This window comes from Stegostoma tigrinum, chromosome 16, assembly GCF_030684315.1.
Source record: "Stegostoma tigrinum isolate sSteTig4 chromosome 16, sSteTig4.hap1, whole genome shotgun sequence".
In the NCBI taxonomy this organism is placed as follows: Eukaryota; Metazoa; Chordata; class Chondrichthyes; order Orectolobiformes; family Stegostomatidae; genus Stegostoma; species Stegostoma tigrinum.
In genome coordinates, this window is record NC_081369.1 from 43,008,906 (window position 1) to 43,023,300 (window position 14,395).

The window sequence follows — 14,395 nt, forward strand, 5'->3', positions numbered from 1 at the left end:
AAATATGTGTCATCTTGTGCTCCTCTTTATGCCCTAGAGCTGGAAGTGGCCATATCTTTGTAGAGTCTTAATCAAGCTTCTCATTGCATGTTGTCTGTCCATTATTGTCAAACACAAACACAGAGAAATCTAATTTGTGAAAAACATGAAATTGTAAGATAGGGGAGGACCTTGTGAGGTAGATAAAAAGCGAAGAGGAATAAGTTGAACACAAGTGACAAACTCATATATTGCACTTCGAACTCACATACTGTCCTTAATGTTTACAAATGCATCTAGCTCACATTCAATTTCATCTTTGCTATTTCATGGAGCAGTTTTTCTTGATATGTGTAGTACTTTACACTTATTTATATCACATTACAACTGTCATTTTTCTTGCCTGGTTGCATATTATCTCAAATTTATTTTGTAGTTTATTTCCTTTGATTATATTGTCCCTCCTATCATTGGCAAAATTGACCAATTTTCCATCAAGTTTCTGAAATCTGCTTTTGAAGTCAATTCAAAATCAATTTAAAATATTCCAGCACATTGGAAAGAAGGCGTAAATATTCAAAGTAAGTTGAATTTGTTTCCATACGCTCAGGCTGTGCTTTTCACTGAAAAACATTTATGTTAAATTGATTTCCACCAAAATTATTTTAAAAAATCAGTATAAGCATCAATGGTTGAAGTGGAAAATATGTATTATTCACCTATGACTACTTTCTGAAAAATACTTATTCTCAACTAGTACAATTAATTCCATTTGTTGGAAGCATACTGATTTCCCAGAATGATATTGTAATACAATTTATACTTTCCTGCTCAATAGTAATTGCATTGTTGTACCTCAGTTTTCAGTAGACTTGCGGCCCTGAAGGATTGAGTTTGGTTCTCTTGAACAGTTGTGTGAGAACGTCCAAGCTGTGGACACAAATAGACATGCTTGAAGAACTTCTAGTCATTTTTAAAACAATGCTACAATGATGTTGTGAACATACACCACTAAATTGTTGGTCTTACTTCCTAACTGTAAGTATTTTTTTCAGTAGCTTAATGCATAAGATTTTCCAAATTATTAGAGCCAAGTTACAAAAAAAACTCAGCCAGTTATTAGAGAGGGAACAGATCCAGAAAGGTGTCTTACTTGTTATTACAAAGTCTTTTTGGTTTTTATGTTCTAAGATATTTATATATTTATATTTAATACCTTTCTTTATTTAAGTTAATATGCTTAATCAGAATTATTTGTCAATATTTTTAAATACATTAGATCAGATTTATTTAATCTTGATTTGTCATGAAATAATAAGGAATGTAATCAATGTTGCAAGTTTATGCCATCGATCTGACAAATCTCTTTGTATTGTTATCATACCTCTGGAGCATAAAAAAGCTGACTTCTGCAAAGAGTTTCGAGCCAAAAATAAATTAAGTTTTTATTTGCAAGAAAGGTTATGATTTCTTCTATAAATAGCTCATCTATAATAAAATCAAATGAGGTCTGGACTATCAAGTTAAACATGTATATCTTACTTTCATTGTCAGGACAATGTTACAAAATATTACGAGAATAATATAAAGGAATCTCTTGAAGTTGATGAGATAATCGGGAAAATCTGCACTGTTTTAGTGGTAGGTCATGTTTGAATGATTTGTTTTTGTACTTGACAGGCATAGTGGTGAGCTAAAAATGTACTGGATGTTATCTGTTTTGGTTTCAGGAATGCATTTGACACTCTCTCAAATAACATGTGTTGGATGGAAATTTACCAAAATTAAATGGGAAATGGCTAATGGTTGTTTATTCGATATGCTAAGTTAGAATGTACTTGAGGAATTACTGCTAGAAAAAGAAATCTTGAGGCCTTAACACTTAAGTCACTGGTCATAATAGTTGTTATTTAGCATTTTCAGAGCAAATGTCCAGTCTCTTAGAAAACTTCTAGCCCATCAGAGGCTGAAAGCTACCAGCTAGTCGAAGGCTGACAGCTCTCCAGTATCATCAGTGGCATTGCGGCTGTGTTAGGGTTAGAGGGCTACAAGGACGCCGATAGAACCTGGCCGAGGATCATTACTGGAGACTTGGAAGAAAGATGAGCCAAGTGGATTTCTGGGTCCACACAGGAAAATTCAGTGTTGGTGGGGAGAAGTGTCAATATAAGGACAGGCGAGGTCCTCCATGAGGCCATCTTTTGCCAATCAGTGGGTCCCGCTAGGGGCACATGCGAACCAGGTTGGTGGGATCTGTTGTACCAGGCTCCAGAAATAGCCTTCAGTGTTTGCCAACATGTTGTACGCATGTATCTAGTGAACACCGACTGAAGGATGAGGCCTTTAAATGCAGAGGAGCATCATTTAACATCTATGTGAGAAGGTCATCCTTGGCCTTTCCCACCCTGGATTTAATTGGGGGCAGTTACGATGGCAACATGGTCACCAAACCACATATTTCTTCTGAATTATATGGTAATTCACAATCCTTCTGAAGCTCCTAATCCAGGGATGGGCCAGTCCCAAAATGCAGTGCAGGAGGCTTTCCCACCACAAACATTTCGTGGAACCCCATTGGGATTATTTCTAACAGCTCCACCACTCCAAAAGCTCCCGTCCAACCAGAGGCCAAAAGCTGTCCAGTATCAGGAGATACCACAAGGTGTAGACACTGCCAGTACCACATTAGGCCCAGGCTGGTGATTATAACTGGAACATAGGCTGTGGATGAGTGTGTTCGGATTACCAGGGTCACTGGAAGGCCCCAGCAAATGAAGGGGCGGCAGAGGAGGAGGGATTGGTGTTTCTGATCATTGTCAGTGGTGTAGCTTTGAGAAGGCCCTTCCATTGGACTGAAGATGCAGAGGGAGGGCTACTGCATCTCCAGATATTAAGATAGCTTAAATATTGTTGGCATTTCGAAGTTTTTAAGAAGATTTACAGCTCGGGTTGTGGATGAGGTTGTAGACTCGCTCGCCAATGTGTTTGATTGCAGACGTTTTGTCACCCTGCTAGGTAACACCATCAGTGCGCCGCCGATGAAGCGTTGGTGGTCTGACCTGCTTGTTATTTATATGCCTTGGTTTTCTGGGGTGGTTGGCATCGCTTCCAACATTATTAAAATTTGGCAAAGAAGAGAAGAGCTTTTAAGAAGAGACATGCTGGCAGTATAGATCAGCATGTAGTAATGTGAATTAAGATTCAATAATACATCTTGAGAGATTAACAAGGCATAGGATATACACTAAGGTTCAGATACATAACTCCCAGAAAATGCACATGCAAATAAATAAAGCCAGAAATTGGAAACTAGAATCTAAGAGTTAACGGCAAATTTGAGTAAAGTATTGAATAAACTGTTTAAAGAAGAAGTATTTAAAGTTGGCAGCATAAAATATTCGGCTGGATTTTATAGGACACCAGAGACTCCTTCCTCACCCCGGCTACTAATTGGGGATAGGGGAGTTTGCCCACAATTCCAACAATTATCGTGCAGAAAGTTAAGGCAGGGAAGAGCAAGAAATACTTCAGGACATGGGTCCTGACTTCTTCTCAGGCGCAAATCCCACCTTAAAGAGCTGCTGGTCAATTAGATGCCCAGAACTCTGTACTCCCTGCAATGCCAGCTGGGAGCGGTGGCCAGTGCCTTAGCTGCAAGTAATCCCCACACACTAAGGAGCCTAAGGTTGCGGTTTTTAGTGACGGCTGGGGGCCGAGTTCAAGGAGCCAGGAGGCTCCATTGGCTGGTGGGATAGGTACGTTGCCTCTGTTGTGTGCAGAGGAACCCCTCACACTTCCATTTGGCTGCAATCAACTAATGCTATGGGGCTAATTGAATGTATCATAGACGTCACCCGAAGGTCAAAAATCCGCTTAGGAACCCTGCAGCACAATGGTATCAATGTGGATTTCACAAGCTTCAAAATCTCCCCACCCCCACTGCATCCCAAAACCAGCCCAGCTTGTCCCCGCCTCCATAACCTGTTCTTCCTCTCACCTATCCCTTCCTCCCACCTCAAGCCGCACCTCCATTTCCTACCTCCTAACCTCATCCCGCCCCTTGACCTGTCTGTCCTCCCTAGACTGATCTATCCCCTCCCTACCTCCCCACCTACATTCACCTCTACAGTTTCCTTCCCAGCCCCTTTAACTTGTCTGTCTCCTCTCCTCTATCCGTCTTCGATCCACCTCCCCCCCGCTCCCTATTTATTTCAGAACTCTCTCCCCATCCCCCATTTCTGATGAAGGGTCTAGGCCCGAAGCATCAGCTTTTCTGCTCCGAAGATGCTACTCGGCCTCCTGTGTTAATCCAGCTCTACACTTTGTTATCTCGAGCTACCTGAATGATTTGGTCTTCTCCTCAGTATCAGTGGGGGTGGAATGATGCCCTTTAGTGATCATTAATTACCACCTTAAGGGTTTTATCCAATTCAAGGGTGGGTGTCAAGCCTTGTATAGTGAGGTGTCAAATTAGGAATGGATTGTTACACCGTGGAATATTTTGCTATTGAATTGGCCAAGTCAGAGACTATTGCTTTCTTTACAAGAAAATTGTGTAAATATTTTAAGCGGAATAAGAAAAAACAGAATAGTGAGATTCTTAACCTCCTAAGAACATGCCTCATGTGCTATTAATATTCCATGGACTGTGCGACCCAGCAGAAGTCAGAGTCATAGAATCAAAAAGCAGAGAAACAGGCTCTTTGACCCAACTCATCCATGCTGACCGGGTGTCCTAAACTGAACTCGTCCCATCTGCCTGTGTTTGGTCCATATCCTTCTAAGCCTTTCCTATTCATGTACCTGTCCAAGTGTCTTTTAAAATGCTGTAATTGTACCCACCTGTACCACTTCCTCTGGCAGCTCACTCCATATATGCACCACCCTGGTGTTTGAAAAAGTTGCCCTTCAGGTACCTTTTAAATCTTTCCACTCTCACCTTAAACCTATGCCGTGTAGTTTTGGACACCCCTACCCTGGGGAAAAGACCTTGGCAATTCACCTTGTCTATGCCTCTCATGATTTTATAAACCTCTGTAAGGTCACCTTTCAGCCTCCTACGGTCCAGGGAAAACATTCACAGCCGACCCAATCTTTCCTTATAACTCAAACACTCCAGTTTCGGTAACATCCTTGTAAATCTTTTATGCATTCTTCCCAGTTTAATAACATCCTTCCTTTGGCAAGATGACCAGGATTGTATGCAGTCCTCCAAAAGTGGCCTTATTAGTGTCTTGTATAGCTGTAACATGATGTCACAAATCCAGTACTGAATGCTCTGATCAATGAAGGCTAACATGCCAAGCACCTCTTCACTACCCTGTCTACCTGTAATGCCACTTTCAAGGAAGTATGTACCTGAACCCCAAAGTCTCTGCCTGTGAGACAACACTCTGCAGGGTCTACCATTAACTATGGAAATCCTGCCCTGGTTTGTCTCACCAAAATGCAACCCTTCGCATTTATCTAAATTAAACTCCACCTGCCATTCCTCGGCCCACTGACCCAGTTGATCAAGACGCCATTCTAATCTTAGATAACCTCCTTCACAATCCACTATACCACTAATTTTGCTATCATCCGCTAACTTACTAGCCTACCCATCAAAATCTTTTATATAAATGATGAATAACAATGGACCCAGCACCGATCCTTGTGGCATACCACTGGTATAGTTTTATTGTCTGAAATTTATTCTTACAATTACAAGAAAGCAAACAATTCTTGACCTTACATATGTAATGTTTGGCACTTCAATGCCTTTGTAACTTAGAGAATCTCAAAGATTTTTTGGATAGAATTAGTGCACAAATTAAACACTCCAGTTCAGATGAATTTCCACTTCTGGCAGAAATAAAATCAAATTCAATTAACTGTCAAAGTATTTCCCCACATTGCAGGGTTATTGCTGGTTTTGTGTTTCTTATTTATATATGTGTCTCCTTGGTATCATGTCTTCATGAACGAATTTGATGAAAGAACATCTATATTATTGTTGTGAGAGTTTTGCCTTAACTACCTGTATCCGTGGCACACATGTTCCAAAGAACTTGTCATTCACCTGATATCTTTTGGAGCACCTGCATCCCTGGTACCCACATCATCTTTAAAATGTTGTGGTATACCTAGTCAAGTGTTGGCAATGTGATGTTCTTGCTCAAAAGCAAAGCAACAGCACAATAACCACAAAGCCATGTTGCTAATGGCACATTCAAGCATAGTTGATATTTAATTGCACATAAAAACCACATTATCCCATCCCTCTTGCTGTTTAACAACAAGGTCACACAATTTAACTGTCCTTAGCTAAATCATGTTGAAACACCCTCTCTAGGTCACTGTGCCCACTGATGACCCACATCTTGCCATTGTCTTGTAGGGGAACATCACATACAGGAAAGCAATTGGCTAATAGCTTTTATATAGAGCCACCAAAAAAAAACAAAAGCAGCAAACTAAATGCTGGCATGTTGACTAATGAGAATTTATAGTTCACAATTGCCTGCTACACCCAGCTCCCAATACTGGAACTCGGAGCCAATCAAATTCTGTCTGGATTGTGGCACCCAGTGCAGCTGAGTTGTCATGCACAGGGACAACTTCCTCCCCAGTGTTCTAGTCTTCAACCTGAAAAGAATGTTTCCATTCCCCGCAGGTCCTCATCTTATTACCTTGTTGCCTGCTCCAACTGCACAGAGCACAGCATGCGAGGGCAAGTTGTGCACTGGTTGAAGCATAGGCAACACTGTGCATGGTGTCATGAGCCACGGCCATGGTGGGTTTGCTTTGTTCCCAGTAATCAACCTTGGAAGCTCCTGGCCCCTCAAATGTACCAGGTACATGAGAGTGCTCCAGGATGTATGAGTGTGACAGTTGTCAAGGTAGCAGACACATACCAATTAACGATCTAGTGGGTTGTGTTCACCCATTACCACTAGGGGCTGAGTGCATGGCTCTTGCTGGAAATGACCTATACTGTAAACATAAGGAGACAAAGAGGTTCTTAACTCTGAGAAGATTCAGCGGTGGAATGTCCTCCAAATGAGGGCTGCACACACTTCTCCAGACAGTGAGACATGCAGCACCCCGATATTCATCATTCATGCAGCATCAGCATGTGCTCCAACTTGGTGAAGCTGCCATACCTGCTGAGTAAGCAACACATTGTACCAAAAAGTAAGTAATGCTGTGCTTCCACCCGAGGCACACATTATCTAATCAACTTTTCACTGCATTTAATAGAGTCTATTCTCATACAGGACAGTTGATGAAGAGATGGTCTCTACCTCCCACAACATCCACGGAAGTTTGACAAATTATGACAAAGTTTTGGCTAGTATTTGCCGGCTTTAAAAATAATTGCTCTTAATTGCTGTATCATTGAAATGTCAATGTTCAATTTGCAAGGACTAATGGCATGATGCAAATCGCTTTCAACCAGCATTTTAACTGGAAATACCTTCACACTATATGCAGTGCAGATAGATGATGAAATAATTGCAGACTAAATGTAGCTGCAGTTTGCAAATGAGAGATAATGGGAACTGCAGATGCTGGAGAATTCCAAGATAACAAAATGTGACGCTGGATGAACACAGCAGGCCAAGCAGCATCTCAGGAGCACAAAAGCTGACGTTTCGGGCCTAGACCCTTCATCAGAGAGGGGGATGGGGAGAGGGAACTGGAATAAATAGGGAGAGAGGGGGAGGCGGACCGAAGATGGAGAGAAAAGAAGTTAGGTGGAGAGAGTATAGGTGGGGAGGTAGGGAGGGGATAGGTCAGTCCAGGGAAGACGGACAGGTCAAGGAGGTGGGATGAGGTTAGTAGGTAGCTGGGGGTGCGGCTTGGGGTGGGAGGAAGGGATGGGTGAGAGGAAGAACCGGTTAGGGAGGCAGAGACAGGTTGAACTGGTTTTGGGATGCACTGGGTGGGGGGGAAGAGCTGGGCTGGTTGTGTGGTGCAGTGGGGGGAGGGGACGAACTGGGCTGGTTTAGGGATGCAGTAGGGGAAGGGGAGATTTTGAAACTGGTGAAGTCCACATTGATACCATATGGCTGCAGGGTTCCCAAGCGGAATATGAGTTGCTGTTCCTGCAACCTTCGGGTGGCGTCATTGTGGCACTGCAGGAGGCCCATGATGGACATGTCATCTAGAGAATGGGAGGGGGAGTGGAAATGGTTTGCGACTGGGAGGTGCAGTTGTTTGTTGCGAACTGAGCGGAGGTGTTCTGCAAAGCGGTCCCCAAGCCTCCGCTTGGTTTCCCCAATGTAGAGGAAGCCGCACCGGGTACAGTGGATGCAGTATTCTGCAAAGCGGTCCCCAAGCCTCCCCCTCCCATTCTCTAGATGACATGTCCATCATGGGCCTCCTGCACTGCCACAATGATGCCACCCGAAGGTTGCAGGAACAGCAACTCATATTCCGCCTGGGAACCCTGCAGCCATATGGTATCAATGTGGACTTCACCAGTTTCAAAATCTCCCCTACCCCTACTGCATCCCTAAGCCAGCCCAGTTCGTCCCCTCCCCCCACTGCACCACACAACCAGCCCAGCTCTTCCCCCCTCACCCACTGCATCCCAAAACCAGTCCAACCTGTCTCTGCCTCCCTAACCGGTTCTTCCTCTCACCCATCCCTTCCTCCCACACCAAGCCGCACCCCCAGCTACCTACTAACCTCATCCCACCTCCTTGACCTGTCCGTCTTCCCTGGACTGACTTATCCCCTTCCTACCTCCCCACCTATACTCTCTCCACCTATCTTCTTTACTCTCCATCTTCGGTCCGCCTCCCCCTCTCTCCCTATTTATTTCAGAACCCTCCACCCATCCCCCTCTCTGATGAAGGGTCTAGGCCTGAAACGTCAGCTTTTGTGCTCCTGAGATGCTGCTTGGTCTGCTGTGTTCATCCAGCCTCACATTTTATTATCTTGGAATTCTCCAGCATCTGCAGTTCCCATTATCTCCTTCAGACAGGCAGTTGGTAAACTGTTTTGAGTTCTCCATGAATGTTTTCTTTTAAAGTGAGGCAAAAGACGCATGAGTGGATAGGGTCAGGCTCACACAGGCTCAAAAAGGACATTGGCTTTGCTTTCAATTAGTTAGTGGTTTTTGCTGATTGCTGCAATTGAAAGCTTGAATATGCTGCTGCTAGAGTGAAGTCTTAGGCAGAGAGGCTTCCTCTTAAAAAATCAAAAGGGCAGATTGCTGCTTTTGGTGTTCCTTTCTACTGGACTGGAGAGAGACAGCATGTGAAACTCATAACTGTGTTGCTGAATTGTTTTTGCCAAGGATATGTTTATGGGATGTGTCTACATTGGAACAGTTGATGATTAGTGCTTAAATAATACATTATCTTGTTAAGAATTTCAATAAAGTTATGTCAATTCTTCTTTTATTGTATTTCAACTATGTTGGAAGAGTAAGGTGTGTTTTGATTAAAGCTTAGTAGTAGATAAACTGAATCATATCTGGAACAGAGGGCGTTATACTTGTCTTTTATAAAATAAAGAATTTAGGGTCTTGGCTATCTCTATAATCTACTGTGGGGTTCTGGTCTGGTCCATAACTGGGAAACCACTAACGGTGTACTCAGTCTGGTTGCTAGGTACTCTCCCAGAGTCTCCATGTCTTGTTTTACATTGCAGTATCCTGACAGCCTGTTTCTAAAAATATAAGAAAGTGTGAAGCTGGATGAACATAGTAGGCCAAGCAGCATCTCAGGAGCATAAAAGCTGACGTTTCAGGCCTAGACCCTTCATCAGAGAGGGGGATAGGGAGGGAGGGGGAGGTGGACTGAAGATGGAGAGAAAAGAAGATAGGTGGAGAGGAGAGTATAGGTGGGGATGTAGGGAGGGGATAGGTCAGTCCAGGGAGGACGGACAGGTCAAGGAGGCGGGATGAGGTTAGTAGGTAGGAAATGGAGGTGCGGCTTGAGGTGGGAGGAGGGGATAGGTGAGAGGAAGACAAGTTAGGGAGGCGGGGACAAGCTGGGCTATTATGGGATGCGGTGGGGGGAGAGGACAAGCTGTCATACAATGCATCATCCTCCGACACATCCGCCATTTCCAATCCGATCCCACCAACCAAGACATTTTTCCACCACAACATTATCTGCCTTCCGGAGAGACCACTCTCTCCATGACTCCCTTGTCCACTCCACATTCCCCTCCAACCCTACCACACCCGGCACCTTCCCCTGCAACCGCAGGAAGTGCTACACTTGCCCCCACACCTCCTCCCTCACCCCTATCCCAGGCCCCAAGATGACTTTCCATATTAAGCAGATGTTCACCTGCACATCTGCCAATGTGGTATACTGTATCCACTGTACCCGGTGTGGCTTCCTCTACATTGGGGAAACCAAGCGGAGGCTTGGGGACCGCTTGGCAGAACACCTCTGCTCGGTTCGCAATAAACAACTGCACCTTCCAATCGCGAACCATTTTAACTCCGCCTCCCATTCCTTAGAAAACATGTCCATCATGGGCCTCCTGCAGTGCCACAATGATGCCACCTGAAGGTTGCAGGAACAGCCCCCTCTCTGATGAAGGGTCAAGGCCCGAAACATCTCTTGCTGGGGAAAGTCATCTTGGGGCCTGGGATAGGGGTGAGGGAGGAAGTGTGGGGGCAAGTGTAGCACTTCCTGCGGTTGCAGGGGAAGTGCCGGGTGTGGTGGGGTTGGAGGGCAGTGTGGAGCGAACAAGGGAGTCACAGAGAGAGTGGTCTCTCCAGAAAGCAGACAAGGGTGGGGATGGAAAAATGTCTTGGGTGGTGGGGTCGGATTGTAGATGGCAGAAGTGTCGGAGGATGATGCGTTGTATCCGGAGGTTGGTGGGGTGGTGTGTGAGAACGAGGGGGATCCTCTTTGGGCGGTTGTGGTGGGGCCGGGGTGTGAGGGATGTGTTGCGGGAAATGCGGGAGACGCGGTCAAGGGCGTTCTCGACCACTGTGGGGGGAAGGTTGCGGTCCTTGAAGAACTTGGACATCTGGGATGTGCGGGAGTGGAATGCCTCATCGTGGGAGCAGATGCGGCGGAGGCGGAGGAATTGGGAACAGGGGATGGAATTTTTGCAGGAGGGTGGGTGAGAGGAGGTGTATTCTAGGTAGCTGTGGGAGTCGGTGAGCTTGAAATGGACATCAGTTACAAGCTGGTTGCCTGAGATGGAGATTGAGAGGTCCAGGAAGGTGAGGAATGTGCTGGAGATGGCCCAGGTGAACTGAAGGTTGGGGTGGAAGGTGTTGGTGAAGTGGATGAACTGTTCGAGCTCCTCTGGGGAGCAAGAGGCGTCTCAAAACCAGCCCAGTTCGTCCCCTCCCCCCACTGCATCACACAACCAGCCCAGCTCTTCCCCTCCACCCACGGCATCACACAACCAGCCCAGCCTGTCTCTGCCTCCCTAACCTGTTCTTCCTCTCACCCATCCCTTCCTCCCACCTCAAGCTGCACCTCCATTTCCTACCTATTAATCTCATCCCACCTCCTTGACCTGTCCGTCTTCCCTGGACTGACCTATCCCCTCCCTACCTCCCCACCTGTACTCTCCGCTCCACCTATCTTCTTTTCTCTCCATCTTCGGTCCGTCTCCCCCTCTCTCCCTGTTTATTCCAGAACCCTCACCACATCCCCCTCTCTGATGAAGGGTCTAGGCCCAAAACGTCAGCTTTTGTGCTGCTGAAGGTGAGATGGGTACCTTTTTACTGAAAGTTACATGTTGTGATGCCACCTAGCTGTCTTTAAGACACACTGCCTGTCTGTTCAGGGATTCTTGCGATAACAGAATAAAAGGCACGACCACATTTTGTTAATATGGTAACAAGAAGTATTACTTTTGCCTAGATACCGGCAAACCCCTTGTAACCTAATTTTTTTCAGCATGAACATGCAACCAACATGAACGTAAAGTCAACAGGAGAACAGTCCCTATGATTTTAATCATCTTGTCAATCTTTGGTTTGATTTTCTTTCTCTCAAAAGTCTCTGAGCAGCATTTTGAATTATTAATACTTTTAGTTTTGGCTCTATTTCAGGTATTTTGCAACCACCAGACATTCTAATGCAAGCACCTTTTATGAGCAGGAACTGAGCAACAGAGGGGTGTCACTTGATACTGCCGAGGTGACCAGAACATTGCGCATGGAATAAAATATGTTGCAGCATAAACTTATCTATCTTGGGACATTTTTTTAGAAAGTGGAATATTTCTTAAATGGTGAGAAACTGAGAAATGTTTGCAGGCTAAAGGATTCCAGTGTCCTTGGAGATGAATCACTGAACATTAACATGCAAGTACAGTGAGCAATTGGAACGGCAAACGGTATATTAACTTTTGTTACAAAGGAATTCAGGTACAACCATACAAAAAGTGTTACTACAATTATAGAATAAATTGGTGAAGCTACACATGGATTACTGTTTGGGTTTCTTACCTAAGGAAGGATTTGCCTTGGAGAGAGTGCAACAAAGTTTAACTAGGTTGGTCCCAGATATGAGGAAATTATCCTCATAAGAGCGATTGGGTAGATTTAGGTCTGGATTTGTCAGAGTGTTAATGAATGGGAGTTAAACTATTTGAATCATGGAAAATTCTTAAGAGACTTGATTGAGTAGATACTGAGAAATTTTTACCCCAGCTGTGGAATCTATTACACAGACCCATAAACCTGGATTTTCACTGAGTTGGGATGAACCCTTTACAAATGCCGGAGAATTACCAATTCTCAGATTCCTAATCCCAATCAAAGACTTGACAATTTTCATGGAATCAGGCCAGATTTTTAGCAAAACATTGTACACTATGTGTACATGTTATGAACAATAGTGTAAATGAAAGAATCTTTTGAAGGATTTATTATGTATTCATGGTTAAGAGCCTAGACATCTATTACTCTTTTGAAACATCTGAGCCATTGCTTGATTGATAGCTTTACCTGTTTGATATCTGCTGTCAATTCTACAATGTTTATAAGGGGTTTAACATGTATGAAGTTCCTGCTAAGTGTATGGAAGAATAACAATTTTACTGCCCCATAGTAGTAGGAATTTATCAATGAATCTCTTGTTACATACAACAATCACTCCAGGCATCATTGTTTCTACACAATTAATGGACATACAAGTGCCACAACCTGCAATAAGGGGCATGAGGGCCTATAATAGTTGTTTGCAGGATACATCTTGGCATGCAGGGCACTAGGTAGCATGGGTGGGGCATTTGGAAGTATGCAGCGAATGGGGATGATATGAGAAGTGAGAGCTTTCTTTTTAACTTGGATGAATGTTTTTGTAACAAGGTGGGCCTTATAAATAGCTTATCTCCTCTACTAGGGTTGGCTAGGCCAATTGCAGCTGGCATCTACTGCAGGCACTTTCTCTCAAGGTGGGTGAGCCAGGCCAGGAATTTTGTCACATCCTACCTCAAGGATGAAAATCCAGGCCACAGTATCAGAATAAGAGGTGGCCCATTTAAGGATGAGATAAGGAGAAATTTCTCATTCAAATTTGCTTTTCCACCTCAAAAAATAAAGAATGAACAAAAAGACAAAGACCCGGAAGAGGACAGCAGAGTGGTGACGCTAATTGACTGACATGGGGAAGATTTGCATCAGTGCAGTCACTGCTTCCAGAAGGTGGGCTTCAACCTGAAGCAAAAGATTATTGGTGAAGGTGGGATATGAAAAAGACAGCTCTTCTCTGTGAGGACAAAAGAACTGTTTCTGACCCTAATCTCAAATAGTTGCATTGAAGTGTTTTGGGGGATTAAGTGATTGAATTTTAGAACATATCAAGACAGTTTCAAATCCTTGCACGATAAATGATTATTTTAGATTACAGAGAGCTGTACTAGCATTAACTTCGGTAAATACAAGACCCAAATGTTGAACCTTCATTATACAAACAAGCCACAGACTGAGGCATTGAGAGACTTCATTAATGGCACCCACCTCACCTGCACATTTGCTGCTCACGATATGGATGATTGTTTTAAAAGCGTGCTATATCTCATTCAGAGACAGCAGAGAAAAATGTTCAGTCACGGTTAAGCAAAGGAGATGGTGGAGCAAATATCAGCTGGTGATCTGCTGCCTATCTTTAATTTGGAATTTGAGTTTTCTATGTAAGTTTTCAATACTAGGTTGAAGGCTGGAAGTTCAAAGTGCTTATTTCTAAATGGGGATCCACCTAATTCATTGACATGTGTTCACAGACTCAAAGAATTACTACGGCACAGAAGGAAGCTATTTGCTATCGTGTCGGCACTCGCTCTCAGAATGGACGTAATGATTTAGTGTCATTCTCCTTTAGTGCCTTATCCTCATAATGCCTCAGTTGAACCTGCCTCCACCACTTTCAGGCATTGCATTCCAGGCCCTAATTACTCACTGCATGATTTTCTTTTCCCACGTCACATTTCCTTA

At 44.0% G+C, this 14,395-nt stretch overlaps 1 protein-coding gene across 1 annotated transcript in view; it reads right to left on the reverse strand.

The window, feature by feature from the left end:
• Positions 1 to 14,395, reverse strand: part of LOC125459774 (golgin subfamily A member 4) — a 709,733-nt gene that overhangs the window by 433,163 nt on the left and 262,175 nt on the right. The window contains exon 10 of the mRNA XM_048546606.2: positions 835 to 909. Within this exon, the coding sequence (XP_048402563.2) occupies positions 835 to 909 (75 nt within the window). The remainder of the gene's footprint in view (positions 1 to 834; positions 910 to 14,395) is intronic.